Source organism: Drosophila subpulchrella, chromosome 3L (assembly GCF_014743375.2).
Source record: "Drosophila subpulchrella strain 33 F10 #4 breed RU33 chromosome 3L, RU_Dsub_v1.1 Primary Assembly, whole genome shotgun sequence".
NCBI classification, from domain to species: Eukaryota; Metazoa; Arthropoda; class Insecta; order Diptera; family Drosophilidae; genus Drosophila; species Drosophila subpulchrella.
Window position 1 is genome coordinate 9209937 of NC_050612.1, and position 18439 is coordinate 9228375.

The following is an 18439-nucleotide window of genomic DNA, read 5'->3' on the forward strand; positions in this document are numbered from 1 at the left end:
ATGTAGGTATTGTATGTGTGTATATGTGTGGGTAGGTACACGCTTGGTTTATGCTCGCATTCTGATAAACTTGCGAACATCTAACTGACTTATGCACATTCGTCTACGAGTAGTTGCACTTTACATTAAACCATTCAATTTGTGGATCGTTTTGAACTCGCTAAAGTTTGACAATTAGGTTTCGATTATTTCTGTATCCCAATTGGCCGTACAATAGGTTTTTTATTAATAAATAAAAGCATCAGCAATTTACAGTGCTGCGGTTGTTGTTAACAAAAGTATTTTGGAAATATCGACAACAAATTGAAAAACAAAAACATTTCTAAGCAATATTTACTCATGCGTTTGTTCGGTTTTATACAATTATAATTATACTACAAGTTTTTACGCTCTTATGGTAGCTATTTTTTGGCTGCCTTTTCTTTTCAGCTCCGCTCCCGTCGTCATCGTTTGTTTTTGAACCTAAGCTTATAATGCGACCGACATACATTCGTATATATAAATATATATATAATTTTTTAAAAACAACTAAAACATAACATATCGAGTGATTGGCTTGCCATTTACATGATAAACAATTGACTAAAGCAAACATAATAGTAATAGTAGCGTTAGGCTAGTCAATGACAATGATGATTATGTATTCGTTATGCAATACAAGGTTTTGGCTTACGCATACGCTTACTTATACAAAATACAATATGTGGTTCCGATTCTCAAACACAAACAGTGAAACATTGAAACTCTTCCCGGTGAAAGTTTAGTCTAGTGGTTGTTTCCGCTGTGTTGCGATCTCCTCTGGTGCAGTTACGGTTCAGCAAATATGTTCCTTTTAATTTAAAATAAATTATGTGTACGTGTATATATAAACATATCCATTATGTGACTACTACTTCATTCAGCAAGCCTAGTTTTGATTCGTGCAAACAATTCTCAGCTCTCAGCTCTCGTTTCTTGTTTCTCAATTCTCAATTCTCACTTTTCAATTCCCTATCCATCCAGCTTTCTTCTTTCTAGTTTTTATAGTTGCGAAAAGTAATCTTAGTCAGTCTCATGGTCACGATGCAGAGTTCATTTTATAATTTTTACTAGATAAACCTTTTTCGTCGTCGTTTAGCGGGGTACTTCCATCATTTGGCGACGTTGTTGTTGATGATGGTGATATAGTCGATGGTGTGATTAGGATTAGAATAGCGTAAAGTGTTGATCAAATTTGGCCAAATTTTCCTACATAGAGAGAGGTTACTGTACTGTGTGTTTGCGATTTGTTTTTGTTTTGGGACTGGCTTGGCATGTTAGTTTAACTACATAAATGGCGACAACATTTACGAAACCTAGACATTAATAACATTGATAGCGAGATGCCACGCCCCCGCTGACAGCTGACTTGGGTTATTCCTTCGGGGATTGCTGCATGGGCTAGGCAAGTCCAACGGCCAGCCGTTGGACCTGCGAGCCCAGCCAGCTGATCATATCGTTGGGGACGTATTGGCACACAATTAATAAACTTAACATTAAAACAAACTACCGGCTTACTAACTAAAAACGATTACAAAATGGTTGTGAAGGGGACGCAGGGTGGACAACTAGACGCGACACAAACATAGATACGACAAATCTTACAAAGCTAAATATAAAAACATTTACGTTCGTTTATGAAATCAAACTTCAAACGCGGTTCAAAGCTAAGTGAACACAAAAACTGCTGGCAGCCACAAATCTAACGTCTTGACAATCCAATCCCTCAGACAGCTCAGAACATTGCTCAGTTCATTGCCTGTTCAGTCATTTGGCGGCACAACGTCTCTAGCTGTTCCAGGCTCTTAAAGTCATTCATCTTGTACTCGGTGACATGGGGCGACAAGCCCAGATTGACCAGCGGCGGCTGGGACAGGCAATGATCCACGGCATGGTTGTTGTTCTTACTGCTTTGGTGACAGAGATTGTGGACACAGGCACCACCGGTTACGCCACCACCATTGGAGCACAGACAGCTGCCACTGCCCACGGCGGCGGCAGCTGCTGCCAACAGTTGCAGCTGTTGTTGATTAATCAAATTGTTGTTCAGCATGCTGTTGTTATTGTTGTTGTTATTGATCAGGATCTGCGGCTGATCGTGCTGCTCCTGACTGGGATTCGGATTACTAACCATCACTACAGCGGCCATGGTCTTCTTTGGTTGTAGCTCCCCACTTGACACTCCTCCGCTGAGCTTCCTCTGCTGCTGCTGCTGTTGATTGCGCTCAACCACCAGGTTGTCGTTGGAACCATTGTTGGTAAGTACACCCTGGCCGGGCTTGAAGATCAGTTGCTGCGGCTGCTGTGGACCGCCGGCCACCAGGATGAGATTGTTCAGCGATCGCCGATGCGACTGTGGCGGTGTCTGCTGCGGCAACGCCGGGAAGTGGTTGTGCTGCTGGAGCATTTGTTGCATCTGCTGGGCATGATGATGCGACTTGCCGGGCGGCGGCGGTGGCGGCTGCTGTTGGGGATTGCCCATGAAGCTGGGGTACGAGGAGCTTTTGTACTGCGGCTGATGAGATGGACCTCCGCCGTAGCCGTTGTAGTCAAACTGCGGCAGGGGCGGAGGTGGCTGCTGCTGCGAGTGATGGGGCAGCGGATGCTGCAGACAATTTAGCGAAAAGTTCAGCATGTCGTTGGAGTTCTTGCGGTTGTTAATCCTATCGTTGCTGCCATTCTTCGTATCGCATTTGCGAGTCTTGCCATTCCATCTATTGTAACGATATAACCGAAAATTACTTAACTGAATAAAATAGTAATGAGTTATATAAAACTTACCTTGGCTTGTTGATGTTGCCATTGTTTGGCCCCACTCCGGCTGGCTTAACGTGATGCATCTTCGGTACCATGGAGATCTTCATCTTGGACAGCTTAAACTTCAGGTCCTTGAGTTGGTTGGCATGGTTCATGAATGCCTCGTTATGAATAGAGCGGTCTAGGATCCACATAAATACTCCCAGAGTCTCGTCGTCCTGTGCAGCGTACGGATCCTGCTGCAATGTGTTGCTCACAATGTCGATGACCTTAAGAAAGCGCAGTCCAATATTCTCCTCCGGCGGCCCAAGGGACTCCAGCGGCTTCATCGGTGTCAACACAATATTGGTCAATTCCTCTACGGCAGTGCTAAGCTTCATTTGACCAGATAATAACTCTTGCTCCACCCGGTTGAGTATGTGGGCTCGCTCCTTCAGCTTATCGATACAGAGAGCCAGCTTGTGAGACGCGCCTTTGGTGACGCCAACGCTCTGCAGGAAGTCCTCAGTGATCAACAGCATCTCCTCGTACGTCATGTTCTTAAACAACTCGATGTACTTGTGCAAACGCAGGGACTTCAGCCAAAGGCCAATTCCCGACATGCCCACGTTGCGGGTGTGGAACTTAATATAGTTGGGCTTGAACTCGTCCAGACGCGTATCGGACCCACTATTGATCAGAGCTCCGCGTTGATGCTCAATGGATAAGGAGAAGCTGCGCGGCTTGTTGGCGAATTGGGCCAGGTTCTCCGTGGAATTGGAGCAGTTGTCATTGACCGTGATCACCGAGGAGTTAGAAGAACTGGAGCAGCTCGAGATCGTTTGCGTGGTGAGGCTGTTGGAGCGACGCGTCTTTAGGGCCGCAATCTTACTATCCAGGCTCCAGCGGTTGATCTCGCCAAACTGATCCCCCACATTTCCCATAAGGATCGATGCATAGGGCGGAGGTTGGAGCAACTGCTGCTGGAGATGCGGCGGAGGCTGTAACCGTTCGTCTACCGAGTTTCCACCAGTTCGTCCACAAAGACTACTGCTGGCCAGGCTGCAGGCCTCACCCATATCCGCCGTTACCGGGTCGAAGTCGAGTATCTCAGTGCCATTCTTGCTGAATGACGTGTCATGGTCGTCGCCACCACCGATTCCCAGCATAGAGCCCGCTCCGGCGACCACACCGTTGACCAGCGAAGAGCTGCCCTCCAGCGACAGGCCGAGGCTATTCTGACTAGAAGCTAATTCGTTCAGGGTAATACCATTGAGATTATCACAGAGTGGATTGATCGACCCGCTGGAGCTGCCGCCTCCGCTGCCACGCCAATCACCGGCTAACTTGTTCTGCAGCTGTTTGCTGGGCGGGGCGATCGTCTGCCAGTCGTTGGTGCGCGAGGATCGGTTGCCGCTGGCCGGGCACAGCGAGGATGAGGCCACCGACGAACAGGAAGCTGTCGAGGAGCTGGTCGCCGAAGAGGAACAGCTACCACTGCCTGTGGAGCTGCCGCCAGCGACCAGTTGCGGCGAGGGCTGCAGGAAGTAACTGCGATTAGTCAGGCCCGCCGCCGCCGCCTGGATATGATCCTCCAGGTGACGCAGCCAAACGTTCAGAGATCGCCGGTCCTCGCTGGTGATCGCCGGATGAATGAGTAGGTACGAAAAGATCTGCTGCACCAGCTCCGTGGGCACAATCTGCTGCATGGTGTCCTTGACGGCCACTGGGATGAGGGTCAGGTAGATAAGTTTGGCCTCCTCGTTGCCCGGCTTAAGCAGTGGCAGCATGTTTAGCACCTCGTGCAGAATATCTTCCTTGCGGGCGTACAGCTTCCGCTCGTCACACTGCGCCGAGGTGGTGATCTGGAAATCGCTGCCGTAGCACGGCATCGAATCCTTATCAGATGAGGAGGAGGACATGGCGTCGAGCAGGTCGCAAGGCTGGAACGTCTTGTAGGCGTTCAGCAGATTCTGTAGGTACACCGGATTGTTGGCATTGATGTCGATCACCACGCTGCTCAGATTCGTCTGCGAGGTGCCCAGGTTTTGGGTCAGGTTGCTGTCGATCGAATACTGGAGAAACTTGAGGCTCGGGTAGCGCAGCCGCTTGAGCAGCGCGTACATCACGACGGTCCGCTCGCAGTCGTTCCAATTCTCGAAGAGATTTGTCACTGTGGTCACCTGCTCGCAGAACAGCGCGTTGGACGGCTGGCTCTGGTTGGGATTGGCGTTAGGATTGGAATTGCCATTGGCGTGTACCGCCGTCGTCGTGGCTGTGGATGAGGTCTCCTTGTGGACTGCAGTAGGCGTGGATGTGGTGGGCTGCATCTCGTGGGATGCACTGTTACAGGTATTGGATTGGCCGCTGATGCCGGAGGTCATCGCGTTGTCAGTTCCAGTTGCGTTTGCGTACTTCATCTCGTTGTTAGTTTGCTTCTTGTTTTTGGGGTATTGTGTCTATTATAATGTATGGTATTGTAGTTGTTACGGCTCTTTGTGGTTATTTGGTTGCGTTTCCTGCAATTAGAAAAAAAGGGAGCGGGTTACAATTGGTTGTATACAGTTAAGATAATGCAATAAGTTTTTTTTAAGGTTACCTTTGATATTTTATCATAGGAATGTAATATTTTATTCGGTTAATTTAGGAAAGTCCCGGTCAATTCAGATTTGAGATAGAAAAGTTCCACAAGAGTTACATATTATGAAAAATACCCTTAAAGTTAAGATCTTAAAGGAAAATACCGCCAGTTTCGAACCACGTGATCAAATCAATCACTTCTCTTATTTTCATCGAATTTGTCGCCATTGCTCCACTTGGGATTAGAATGCCGAGCGGCGATAATAGAATAAGCTTTAAGCCGCAAATAACGTTCGAATTTAATCAAATCAGTTTTCGCTAATTTGTTAAATTTACAAGCTCGGAGACAGCAGCGCGGTAGCAACAACAATCATCTGTAATTGACGATTGGAAATTAGCATTTGCATGGTCCGTCGATCGGGCCGACTGACTGGCTTATCAGGAAAGCAAATAAACAACAAATATATAACACCTTCGATTCGCTTCGATGGCGCGAGTGACGAGCGACGATAAATCAATAAAATAACAAACATTTCAAATACGAAATCGTTAATTTCGACTTTGGATTTGGGTTTGGATTGGGTTTCCATTTCGATTTCCGGGCGGGTAGAAAGAAGAAGAATTAGCAGAAGGGGGGACGAGCGGGGGCGAGAAGTTTGGTTAGGTTTTTTGCACAGTTTCGCACTTTTCATTTAGTTTCGTTTGCCATTGCTTGTGTGTGCCCATTTCGAATCTTGTTTCTTCTGCCGCCGTTGCTTTGTTGTTGTTGTTGCTTTTGCTCTGGCGACTTTCTTCGATTTTTTCCCCGTGTTTCTACTGCTATACAGTAGGCACTCGAAAACTAAAATGTAAACTATACTATTCTCAAAATGTAATGGAAAATATATTTACTTTAACGTCCAGATAAAAATTATAAACAAACTTTTAGGTAGTTTACAGGCATACAAATATTATGTACTTTTAATATCAAGAATTCCAGTTGATGTAATCGAGTGCTCACTGTTATTTAAACCAGAGGCAATGTAACGGCCCCTGTGTTGGTGCCCCTGCGTATGTGTGTGTGGGCAAGCACTAAAACATAACGGGCCCCAATTACTGCATTAAAAGCACAGCTACTGCTTTGGAATTTACCGATGTTTACTTTTTTACTGTTTAACGTTTTAAATCAAATTTCACATTTTTGTCGTTTATAGCGACTGAAAGCAAAGAGAGCCATTTAGCGAGCCTCGTTCTAACGGTACTTGTGCATGCCCGGGTCGATCTTTGAGGTTATGCGTCACTGCTGCATTTTGCAGTTATTTTCCAACCGGCTTGCAAAAAATTCCCAAAGTTCAACAAACGCTGTTGGAAAGTTCACGAACACACAAACAAACAGGATACTGGAAACGGAAACTCACACGTTCTTTTATTTGTATTTTTCCTGCCCTTTCAGCAGTCGCGATCGCAAGCGTTTGGCATATTCCTAACGTTTATTTACGTTACGAATAAATAAGATGATTGTTAAATCTGCAATTCTTGCAGATGCGAGACACACAGAAGAGAAGATTTGTTTTATTCCAAGAAGCTTGGCTGGAGACGAGACTGAAGACTGCTGCGGCTGCACTGGAAGATGATGCAGTGGGGAGCACCGCGGAGGAGGAGCGGCTGATGGCGAATAATTGGCGCTGGCGTCAGCGTTTTAGAAAGAAAATGGTGGAGCTGCCTTTGGGCAGCAGCAGCAGCAGCGGCGGCAGAGGAGGGAGAGCGAAACGGGCGGAAAGGAGAAGGAGCGCGCGCCTTTTTTTTCTGACAGCCCAAAAGGAACGGAACGATGATGCTGCTGCTGGCTGTCAAGAAAATGGGGAGAGCACTCACACGCACACGCGGAGACCTTGCTGCGCTGCGGTAGTGGTAGTGCGAGTGAGAGTGACACACTGAGCAATGCACGGGCGAAATTGCGGCAAATTACATGAGAGAGCACCGCATTACAGGGCATTTGGACCGCCCTCTCCGTCTCGCTCAACCATTCCCCCCCTTTCAATTGTTTTCATTTGCACTCGCTTTCCGTTTTGCCGTCTTTTTCTTGCAGTGGCGTAGGGGGGCTGGGTTCCTGGGGCACGGGGGGGTTTGTTGTTTTCACCACATAGCGCACACACACCAAAGATTGGCCCCCAAAATCACGCCCCACCCACCCAGCAGCCACGGTCGGCCAGACAACAAAAATATATAGCTACACTGCGCTTGTGCCAAAATCGTTCTATTTTTCAATTACCTTTTCGCCTTCTATTCGCCTGCTGCAAACCTTGAAATTATTTTCTGTTGCAATTCACAGTTTTGATCCGATCAGCACGGGAATCGAGCATATTTCGCTAATTTGATATGCTATCGCTTGGGATTCGATCGGATCGGATCGCATCGCGCATTTATTAATTTATAATTTTCACCTTTGCTCGCGCCCGCTTGTGTGTGTGCGAGCCTTGCGTGTGTGTGTGTGTACTTTTTATTAGCACTTTTGGGCTTTAGCTTTGTTGTTTTTGCTAAACCATAACTTATTTTCTAGCCACACACTACCAGTCGCGTACGCTCAACGTGTTTTCACAAACGCCCGATTACGGAGTACTGCACTCGGCTGCTGCTGTTGCAGTTGGTTGGATGCATGTTTTCGCCAGCTATTCCATTTTTTCAGCAATTAATTAACTATTTATTCACGCGAACGCAGCGTTGCTAGAGCTGGAACAAAAACAACTATAACGCTTGTTCTTCCTTATCTACCGAAACACCGAACGGTCATGCTGAAGAACGGTCACGCTAAAAAATTAGAGGTGGAGAAACATCGATGCTAACATCGATGTTTTTCAGCCAACACCAACACCAGAACAAACACGATTTTCGTTTTTGAAAGTCAAAGCGCAAAGTAAAGTGCACTCTTCCTGGGCAGATGCCATCATCTTATTGAGGCAACAAATAGAAAAGGAAAACCAACCAGAAAAATGCGACCCACTTACGTATTGGGAGGTAAGAAATAATTCATTAATTAATGACATTAATATATTTTTCCGATATTTATTGTAGAAATGATCCTATTTTAGATGACTACCGATGGTGAAGCATTTAAGACAGGCCAAAAAGTTTTTGTGCGTTCCCGCATCTTCGTGTGAATCGGAAAGGGTTTTCAGCAAAGCTGGCCAACTAATCAGCGACCGTCGCACACGGCTATCATCGACCGTTGTCGATAAAATTTTGTTCTTAAACAAGAACATACATTTAAATATAATAGAATAATTGGCTTTCTTTTCAGTATTATTATTATTTCACACATTAACGATCTCACATGAATTTATCTTTTTGTTAAATATTTTTAATTTCAAAAACTACTAAGTAATTAATAATTATGTAAAAAAAAACATAATAAAAAATGTATATCAAATGAAATGAAATATTTGTTAATGCTAGGCATGTTTGAAACTTTATGAACTGTTTTTGTCAAGAACTATTTTTTTTTAATTTCGGACATTATTTAAAGTTAAAATAAAGCTTTAATCAAATAATTTTTTTTTTTTAAAGCTTCGATGTTTCATCGATGTTTTTCGCCAAAAACATCGAAATCATCGATGTCAGCCAACATCGATGTTTCTCCACCTCTATAAAAAATACTAGCAAGACACATCGAATAGGGGGTTTTAACACAACTATCGGTATCGATATAAGCACAATCGATGTCCTACAGTGCAACCCAGGGTTCGGATATTCGCTAGCCGAGACACAATCCACTGATTTGGCTTTAAAATAGCCAAACACTAGGAGAATCCGAATTATTACAAATTTTATTACTAGTTACTGTCTGGAATTTTAAGTCAATTAAAAATTATAAGTATCTGTCAAATTGACCAAGTTGATTTTTGGATTTATGTTGTGTAATTCGTTAAATTATTTATAATAACATTTGGCGCGAAAAATCAGGATTTTAATTATAATTTCCTTGAAAACTATCGATATATTGACATATTTTTCTCATCCCTAGCAGAAGGATAGACGGGCACACTGCGAAACCAATTGGGATAAAATAAAAGGATAATTTTTGTATATTCGCTGGATTTACGATGCAGAAAAAGTCCAGCGATGCACTGATTCAATGCCCAGGGACAGCGCGCAGCTCGAGGAAGTGATTGCAGCGAGGAAAACGAACTGGAACAGCGACAATCCCAACGATAACCCGCCCACGGCAACAACAATATATCATCAAAATACCATCAACCTGCTGCAGTGAGAAATGTTTGCCCAAACCCAGAAAACCAGCTTCCTGGAGCAGACGAAGGCGGCGCGGGAGGAGCGGGCACTGGAGAAGCGCCGCGAGCAGGCAGCCATCCTGCTGCAGTCCACTCTCAAGGGATACGCGGCGCGCAGGAAGTACCAGAAGCGGATCATGTAAGTGCGCACCAACATTCTAAGGTCACTTTCACTGAAAACCCCCCTTACAGCCTCGACTTCGATGCCATATTCACCGAGAGTCAGGACGACAAGGATGTGGAATTGGAGCTCCTAGCCATCAATGTTTATCCGGTGCTCCGTCGCTATCTCACCCAAATCAAGCTGGACAAAAGCGATGTGCGTTCGCGGGAACGTCTGGAGCGCATCTGTCGCTACATCATCAAGGCCATGGAGGCGGAGAACACCAAGCTATCCTACGCCGCCCTCTGCCTGTTCAAGGAACGCAGCCTGCCGTGGATCGCGCACATAAAAATACTGCTAACCAACTGCCTGATATTGCTGCCCCAGCTCAAACCGGAGAATCATGCTGATAGTTTGTCCCTTGCCCTCTTCCTGCACACACTGGTGGTTTTTACGGCGCCCAAATCCTGGGCTATACTCAGGAATGCCCAGTTTGAGAAGCTGCAGCCGGCCATGCAGAAGATCTGTTGCAACATCCAAGGGCATCTGGTGCAGAACGACTTCTACAGGACCATGCGGGTAAGTTCGGTAGCTTTTATCATGCAATATGGTTGAAATTGACTCATCCTTATCCCAATTTATAGCTCGTTTTGCTGCGCGGCACTGTGCGCGAGGAGTTGTCCGTGAAGCCAGTCACCCTGGTGGCCATTATAACGCTCTGCCTGCGTCCCCTGATAGATGGCAACTTTAGTCGCAACCTATTGACCAAGTTTCTATCAGAGATTCTGTCTGTGCCCGCCCTGATCTACCACCTGCACCAGAGTGTGCCGCAGTGCCTGGAGCAGTTCTCGTCTTTGGGGCTGCTGAAGAAGGCTTTGAGCATCTCCGGTGACTTGCAGTGGTTCGAGGAGTTCGGCGCTAGCATGCCGGGCACCAAGTCCCTGGCGTTCCTCGGAAACATAGTAAATTTGTTCAACATTGATGGCCAAGGGGAGTCCAAGGAGTTGGCCTATCCACTACTGACTGTGAGTTGTGCAAAATCGGTTACTTAGTGGCTACTGTATACCCCAATTTTTTCAGGAAACTACTACTTCGCTGCTGGAACTCATACCCAACACGGTTACCACCAAGGGAGTCTTTACTCAGTGGCACGAGCTCCTGGGCTGGCATACTCCAGGTCCAGAGCCCGCCCAGAATCAGAATGTGGCACTGATCAAGAAACAGTTTCACATGCTGTGGGACCATCGCTGTATTAAGCTGTTGCTGGGAGATCTGTTGAAGGAAATCAATCTTAACTACGAGCGCATCGAGTTCCAGCCGCCCCAGCAGCCATCCACATCAAATTTGTTGCGTCGTGCCTTGGAGCGCAGCTCCACCAGGGGAGTCAACCTAATGGGAGTGGCGAATTCCAAGCAGGCCAAGCAACAGTGGCGCAAGCTGGACAACGCGGATGTGGTGCAGGTGTCCCGAATCTGTGGCATGTACTATGCCGCTCTCAACACACTCTCCCAAATGAAACTGGACATCCTCACGGGCATCTGTTACAACGACAATGTGCTATATGATATTTGGTTGCTAATCACGTCCCTGGGACCCAACTGCGGCATGAAGGAGTATCTGGAGCTGCTGAAGTCGGAGACTAATCTGCAAAAGCCGCAAACCGCCATGCTGATGCTGTTTTGCGACTGCATGACGCACTACGTCACGTATGTTGATTCTGCTTATCAATTTTATTACCCCTTTGGAAAATTATATTTTTCTACAGGATTCTTGATGAGTACGAAATGTATACAGAGCAGAATCCCTTTAAACTGAACGACTATGTGATGCTGACCTACTTCCTTAACAATATTCTCTATAAACTCATTAACGATAATCTTCTGGGTAAGTTAATTTATCTTAATACCTTATTTTAGTAATTAAGGAAAATTAAACTATTGAATCAGACATGAATACTACTAGCTTATAAGCATGTTATATTATCGGAAAGGGGGTGCTTAAAACTGTAATTACTTGACATATAACACAATTAACATAACATATAACTATAATTAAATAACAATTAATTGTAAACTCAATCTTCCAATCTGTAGCAGGCAAAAACATTGTCCAGAATCCGGTTTTCATCTCGCTGCACACTCTAATGCTCTGCTTGTACCGCCGTGATTGCCGTCGTCCCTTCACGCCACCCAACCACTGGCTCATACCGGAGGTAAAGCCCTCCACGTTCATAAACGATCTGGAGAAGGCCAAGCGGAACGCCATGCTGCTGTTGGCCAAGATGCCGCACATCATACCGCACGATGATCGGGTGAAGCTCTTCCGCAAGTTCGTGCAGAATGAGAAGGCAGTGATGGGTCTGACGGAGAGTGCCTGCGCCTCGCCTCGCTCCGCCCTGATTGTGATCCATCGCGAGCGAATCGTGGAGGATGGCTATAGGCAACTGGCCGCCCAGCCCACTCAGGCTCTGAAAGGTGTTATCCGTGTGCGGTTCATCAACCAGCAAGGACTGCACGAGGCAGGCATTGACCAGGATGGAGTGTTCAAGGAGTTCCTGGAGGAAACCATTAAAAAGGTTTTCGACCCGTCGCTAAATCTCTTCAAGACCACTTCGGATCAGCGGCTATATCCCTCGCCCATCTCCTACGTCCAGGACAATCATCTGCAGCTCTTCGAGTTCGTGGGCCGCATGCTGGGCAAGGCGGTGTACGAGGGAATCGTGGTGGACGTGCCGTTCGCCTCCTTCTTCCTGTCCCAGCTGCTCGGCCAGACGCAGCAGGCTCTCTACTCCTGCATGGACGAGCTGCCCTCGTTGGACAACGAGTTGTATCGCAGTCTTACCTTCATCAAACACTATAAGCAAGATGTAGCCGATCTGAACCTTACCTTTTCCGTGGACCAGGATGTGATGGGCAAAATTGTTACTCATGAGTTGCATCCGGGTGGCAAGGCTCGGGTGGTGAATGACCACAACAAGTTGGTCTACATCCACTACATGGCCTTCTTCCACATGAACACCCAGATCCGCGAGCAAACGATAGCCTTCAATCGTGGCTTCCGCAGCATTGTCAATCCAGAATGGTTATCTCTGTTCTCACCTCCGGAATTGCAGCGACTTATTTCTGGGGACACGGTGCCTTTGGACTTAAAGGACCTGCGAAAGCATACACAGTATTACGGGGGCTTTCACGATTCCCATCGCGTGGTGGGCTGGCTCTGGGATATCCTGGCCAAGGATTTCACAGAAGACGAGCGAAAGCTGTTCTTGAAGGTAAGGTGTTAATTACTTTATGCAAGTTAATGGTTTACTTAATACAAAAAATCCTTTCAGTTCGTTACCAGCTGCTCGAAGCCTCCCCTTTTGGGTTTCGCCCACCTGGAGCCGCCCTTCTCCATTCGTTGTGTGGAAGTGGGTGATGACGAGGATACGGGGGACACGATCGGAAGTGTGATCCGAGGTTTCTTCACTATACGCAAAAAGGATCCGCTCAACCGGCTGCCCACCTCTTCCACCTGCTTCAACCTGCTGAAGCTGCCCAATTACCAAAAGAAGTCCACGCTGCGGGACAAACTCCGCTACGCCGTGAGCAGCAACACTGGATTCGAGCTGTCCTAAAGAAGCTTCTTCCTACTTTATTCACATTTTGTATGTTATTCCCTTTTTAAGCATTCTTTCGTAGGCAATTCGGTGTAAATGTATATTTATGTTTTTGTGGCCGCATCACAAACGGATTGAGAAACATATTTAATGAATCTTAAACACAATTATTAACAAATAAATATAAACGTATAGCTGTGATAAAACTATAATAAACTAACGAAGAGTACACAACAAATACCAAGCTGAATTACGAGTACTAAAACGAACAATCCATTTTGGTAGCCGATGATAAAAGAGAAAATGTCTAGTAAATACTGCAAACGATTGTGGCATGGCACACAACAAATATCTAACCCACGTACGGTGTAAGCCAAAAGTTACATATATGTAAACCACGAAAAAACCAGCAACAATAAATCTTATGTGTCTGATTCATGTGCAAAATGTAAGCCTGCTTTATCAGATTTATCTTGCGTAAGGTAGCCTAAGCGCGTTCCCAAAGATAACAAACATGCAATTAGTGAGCGCTGCTCAGAATTTCCCCGGGTTTTTCCAGCCCAAAAACTGAATGAAAATGGAAATGAAGCCGGACACGAGTGGCGAGCAGCGCGAGCGCTAATGACACAAATCCGTCTGGACGGGGCCTGCCATCCTGAACTCCTCAACTTCTTTCCTCCGCTAATTGCCTGAGTCACACTCGAGGGTCGTCGGGTCAGGGGCACTTAGACGGTCCGGAATAAGCGGAAATGTGGCAAGGAGTTTATGCAAAGCTAGTCGAGTTACGAATTACCGGAAATTGCATATCTGGCTGACTAATGACCGGAGACGGGTAATGGAAATGCGAGCAGGGATTAGGTAAGATCCTTAAAATCCCAGATAGCCCCAGGAAATATACGATCAAGATCAAAATTCGGAAGGTCCATTTGATCAATTTTAAAGGTATTTTTTTGGATAATTATATTATTTTTATATATATTTTTATTATGCTCCCCAATTATGGGTAATATTCCAAAAACTAAAAAATAATCATTATTTTTAAGTTTTCTTATGTTTTATTCAGAAATATTCATTAGTTTTGAGTTTGATAATAATCAGGAATAAACATTATTTATTTAATACTTTTATTATATTTTTTTTAACCTTATAAATAATATTAAAAATATCCATTTAAGATGCTTTAAATCTGCATCACCGGAGGTAACTTGATACTTTTCTCCTGGTCATCGATCGTTAAGGATCTTTATGGGTTCCGTTCCGGTTCCCATTTTCGTACCCCCAAGCGATGTCCTTTTGCGGTTTTGTCGGCCCGCTTTTGTCTCCAACATTTAGGCGGCCAGACAATAGCAAACAAATTGTAGAGCAGACCCACAAACAGGCAATAATCATAACAATAATTTTGAAAACTGCAGAGACACAAACAGTCGGCGGTCGTCGCACAGCCAGGCCATAAAACTCGGATCCTCGAGGCTCTGGCTCTGGCTTTTGTTCCCAGCGATGAGGAGGCAGCATCTCGGGGACAAAGTGTGATGATTTTTATGACTCGCCTGTGAATTTGTGCCGCCACCGTCGCCCTGGCAGCCGAAAAAAACAGGACAAGTGGCAACAAGTGACTGATCCGTTAGACGTATCCCTATCCCTGTCCTTATGCCTGTCCCTATTCCTAGCCCAACCCATCCCACTTCGATGTTCAAGTGGCTCGAAGGCGACAGTGGCTTGGCGCCAGTTTGATTTGATGGCCGCTCCCGGCTGCCGCAATTTGTTGTGGCCCAGCATCAAGTACAAGTACCATTTAAAGGTTTGATTAGCCGACTTATCACGGGGCGGATCTCTTTCTAGAGACCCTCCGTTGCAAACGGTAGCGGCGAGATTTGGTTGCATCTACAAGATGCAAGGCCGATTGCAGATAAGTTAAATGCTCTGGAAGAGATGGGCGCTGATCATGACAGCGAGATATTTCCAGGGGATATCAAAGGTTTGACACTCAAGAGCGCTTTCAAAAAGGCCGATGATCAAAATGTTTAATATTTCTTAAGGTACATACTTCAGAAATGCTGTATTAATTATAATGGATAACTGTGGGAAGGTTTTAAAAGTTTTCAAGAACTCAAAAGGTTTTGTAGAATCTGAAATTTTAAGAAGTGATATGGATTTTGGTTGGTAAATTTGGGAACATTCTTTTTTTAATTCTTGGGAGCTTGCTTCAAATAGATTTGACTTTTAATATTTAATTTTAGTACAAATTGAAAATAACACTATATAAAGTCGTGTTTCTAATCTTGAAACATAAACTTATTATAGCAAATTTAAACAAATTTAATTAGTGTGACTGAACTGGTAAAACCAAGCCAAGAATACAATTTTAGTTTAAACTGATAGTTAATAAAAAGATTAAATTAAGAATATTTTGAATCTTTTTACTTAGGGTGAAAAGTAATATGGAAATCGGGATCTAATAAATCAGTTATTAAAATACACAGATAAAACCGAATTCTTTGGAAACTGTTAACTTTCAAAAATACAACATGTTATGAATACGTTTCTGATAAGTAGATTCTTTGAGTGGTATTTTCAAAAATTCCTCCACCACATTTCTTTAGGTTTTCCTCCTGCTCACAGAATTACAGCTTCCCATTTTATAAGAAAGTAATCTCGCCGAACATTATTGGTTGGCCCATATCCAAAACGTTTTCCAGTTCCATAAATATTACAAGCGATTAGGCGACTTCAAAGAGCGCTTCCCCAATTCTGCCCAGAAAACCCATTCCAAATGCCCTACCCCTTTCCATATAATAATGCTATCAGCAGCAAGATGGGTGCCGTGCCCCCAGTTTCCGCGGGAGGAGGTCACCAGAACCCGAACCCCCTCCAAGGCGTTACGAAAATGGCGTTCCATCTGGCGGGGCGAGTGAGAGCAGGATGGCATACCACTCGCTGATAAGCAACCAATGGCAGGGAGATATGTACATGGAGATATACGTAGAGCGAGTGGAAGCGAGAGAGCGGGTGAGTAAGCCACTTGAGCATGAGAACAGGTCGGGCGACTCGACTACCTGAGGATCGGTTCGGATCGGCGGAGCAGAGAGAGAGGGAGGAACCCAACCGACCGGATTCTGGCAGAATCGAAGTAGTGCCCGCTCTGGGACTCCGAGAGACAGTCTCAATCTGGATAGCAAAGCGATCAGTTCGTGTTCCAGTCGTCGCTTTAATAGATTTCGATATACTACGGAATAATATCACCAGCAATAAAAAGAAGATCATATCATATCAGCCCCAAAAACACCCCAACATGTTGACCTTGCCCAACATCGCCGATCTGCGCCTGCAGCAGCAGATCGCCCAGGAGATATACCGCCAGCAGATTATGCAAAGATTACCTGGTAAGTGGAGCAATGCCCAACTGCCATTTGCCGTCGGCTAACGGATCGTATTTTTTTTAACAGATCCCCTGTGCGGATTACTGCCCAATTTCGCGGGACACTTTGTGCCCCCGCCGCCACCACCGCAACCCACATTGCCCGGAGATGTGGAGGCCAAGCTGGAGAACAACGAACTGTGGCAACAGTTCCACAGCATCGGCACCGAGATGATCATCACCAAGTGCGGCAGGTTGGTACCATTTTACTATTTGCTCGCCCCCATCAGCTAATCTCCCGCTGATAAGACCCACTCGGTCTTTTGCTGGAAACGTGTCACTAACATCCATTTACTATTGTCTCTGTCCTCCTCAGACGCATGTTCCCCTCGATGCGGGTATCCCTCAGCGGATTGGAGGAGGAGGCCAGCTATTGCGTGCTCCTCGAGATGGTGCCCATCGGCGACTGTCGCTACAAGTTCTCCGGATCCCAGTGGGTTCCGGCTGGAGGAGCTGAGCCACAGAGCCCTCAACGGATGTATCTGCATCCGGAGAGTCCTGCCACCGGAAAGCACTGGCAGTCCCAAGCCCTGCTCTTCAGCAAGGTGAAACTGACTAACAACACACTGGATAATAATGGACATGTAAGTTTTAAAACGTTTTCAACTGACCCATTTTCATGAATATTCAAACAATGTTAAATGTGATCTTTAAAGATAATATTGATAATTTGATAAATTTAAGATTGTTTGTTCGTGTTTTTGAGTTGGCTTCAGAAATATTAAAAAAATCTCATAAATTGTTCTCAAGACCTTTTTACTTATCCCATATCCTCCTCCATTTTCAGATCGTCCTCGCCAGCATGCACAAGTATCAGCCGCGTCTGCATGTCATACGCACCTCTGATCTCGGCCAGATCCCCTGGGCCCCCCAGCAGGCCTTTGTGTTCCCGGAGACGGAGTTTATAGCCGTAACGGCTTATCAGGTGTGTACTGCTATATCTCAGTCTACATACCAGATCTGATAACTAATCCCCGTGTTTGAATTGCAGAATGACCGCATAACCAAGCTGAAGATCGACAACAATCCCTTTGCCAAGGGATTCCGTGAGTCGGGTCAGTCGAGATGCAAACGGAAGATCAATGACTCGCCACCGCCATCGCAGGCCGAGGTAACCCAGGTGGATGCCAGTCCGATGGCATCGCCGTTAGCCAAACGGTTGCGTCTGGTGGAGGAAATTCCTCAGCATCATCAGAGTCATCAGAATGTTTCTATGATGCAGCGTCACTATCTGCTGGATACTTTGGAGGCCAATTTCTATTTGCCAGCGCCACCGCCGCCGCCGGCCATCGAATATGCCAGGCACATCGGAGGATATCCAAGTTGGGCCTACACCCCGCCATCGCCGGCCTCCTCCGTCTCCTCCTCGTCAGCGGGCTCCACCAGCGGCGAGTCCGCTGCCGAGCGAGAGGCTGATGCCGACACCTTTGTGGATGTGGTTGGAACTGCTCCACCTCCTCCTGCTGCTCCTGCTCCACCTCCAGCTCCAGTTCCAGCAACCTCTCCCAGCGACGCAATGCCCAAGCCGAAACGCAGCAGCTTCAGCATCTCGGACATATTAGGAACCAGCTCGTCCATTTAAACCAAGTCCAGTCGGGTGCATGTGCTCCCATTTGGGCCTGAAATCGGTGCCTTGTACATTTAATTAGCGTTTAGTTGCCATCGTCTGCGTAGTGTCTAAGCTGAATTGTGATATTTTGCAGTTAATTAGGATTTCCAGGTAT

At 45.9% G+C, this 18439-nt stretch overlaps 3 protein-coding genes across 5 annotated transcripts; 2 read left to right on the forward strand and 1 right to left on the reverse strand.

Annotated features, from left to right (window-relative positions):
- Positions 1-138: 138 nt before the first annotated feature.
- LOC119555533 (protein Smaug) lies at positions 139-7720 on the reverse strand. 3 transcript variants are annotated; one of them, XM_037866965.1, is made up of 4 exons: positions 6732-6990; positions 2800-5273; positions 2150-2732; positions 139-1227 (listed from the first exon to the last, which is right to left on the reverse strand). In XM_037866965.1, exons 2-4 carry the CDS (start codon positions 5172-5174, stop codon positions 1186-1188), a joined length of 3000 nt encoding a protein of 999 aa, XP_037722893.1. In that variant the 5' UTR covers positions 5175-5273; positions 6732-6990; the 3' UTR covers positions 139-1185. The 3 variants fall into 3 exon arrangements, with proteins under 3 accessions (XP_037722893.1, XP_037722891.1, XP_037722890.1); XM_037866963.1 differs by lacking the exon at positions 6732-6990 and adding an exon at positions 7586-7720 and having other exon boundaries at positions 139-2732; XM_037866962.1 differs by having other exon boundaries at positions 139-2732; positions 6732-6992.
- Positions 7721-9334: 1614 nt separating this feature from the next.
- Positions 9335-13752, forward strand: LOC119553932 (ubiquitin-protein ligase E3B). The gene is made up of 7 exons (XM_037864621.1): positions 9335-9738; positions 9792-10281; positions 10347-10727; positions 10783-11408; positions 11468-11586; positions 11796-12973; positions 13034-13752. Exons 1-7 carry the CDS (start codon positions 9584-9586, stop codon positions 13316-13318), a joined length of 3234 nt encoding a protein of 1077 aa, XP_037720549.1. The 5' UTR covers positions 9335-9583; the 3' UTR covers positions 13319-13752.
- Positions 13753-16480: 2728 nt separating this feature from the next.
- Positions 16481-18439, forward strand: LOC119553737 (T-box-containing protein TBX6L). The gene is made up of 5 exons (XM_037864331.1): positions 16481-16680; positions 16744-16909; positions 17032-17299; positions 17503-17640; positions 17707-18439. Exons 1-5 carry the CDS (start codon positions 16590-16592, stop codon positions 18295-18297), a joined length of 1254 nt encoding a protein of 417 aa, XP_037720259.1. The 5' UTR covers positions 16481-16589; the 3' UTR covers positions 18298-18439.

Coding starts and splice junctions, on each gene's coding strand:
- LOC119555533 (XM_037866963.1), bottom strand. CDS start 5,174: ATGAAGTACGCAAACGCAACTGGAACTGACAACGCGATGACCTCCGGC. Junction 2,733..2,799: donor GGCAACATCAACAAGCCAAG/GTAAGTTTTATA, acceptor TCGTTACAATAG/ATGGAATGGCAAGACTCGCA.
- LOC119553932 (XM_037864621.1), top strand. CDS start 9,584: ATGTTTGCCCAAACCCAGAAAACCAGCTTCCTGGAGCAGACGAAGGCG. Junction 10,728..10,782: donor TGGCCTATCCACTACTGACT/GTGAGTTGTGCA, acceptor CAATTTTTTCAG/GAAACTACTACTTCGCTGCT. Junction 11,587..11,795: donor CATTAACGATAATCTTCTGG/GTAAGTTAATTT, acceptor TCCAATCTGTAG/CAGGCAAAAACATTGTCCAG.
- LOC119553737 (XM_037864331.1), top strand. CDS start 16,590: ATGTTGACCTTGCCCAACATCGCCGATCTGCGCCTGCAGCAGCAGATC. Junction 16,910..17,031: donor ATCATCACCAAGTGCGGCAG/GTTGGTACCATT, acceptor TGTCCTCCTCAG/ACGCATGTTCCCCTCGATGC. Junction 17,641..17,706: donor TAGCCGTAACGGCTTATCAG/GTGTGTACTGCT, acceptor TTTGAATTGCAG/AATGACCGCATAACCAAGCT.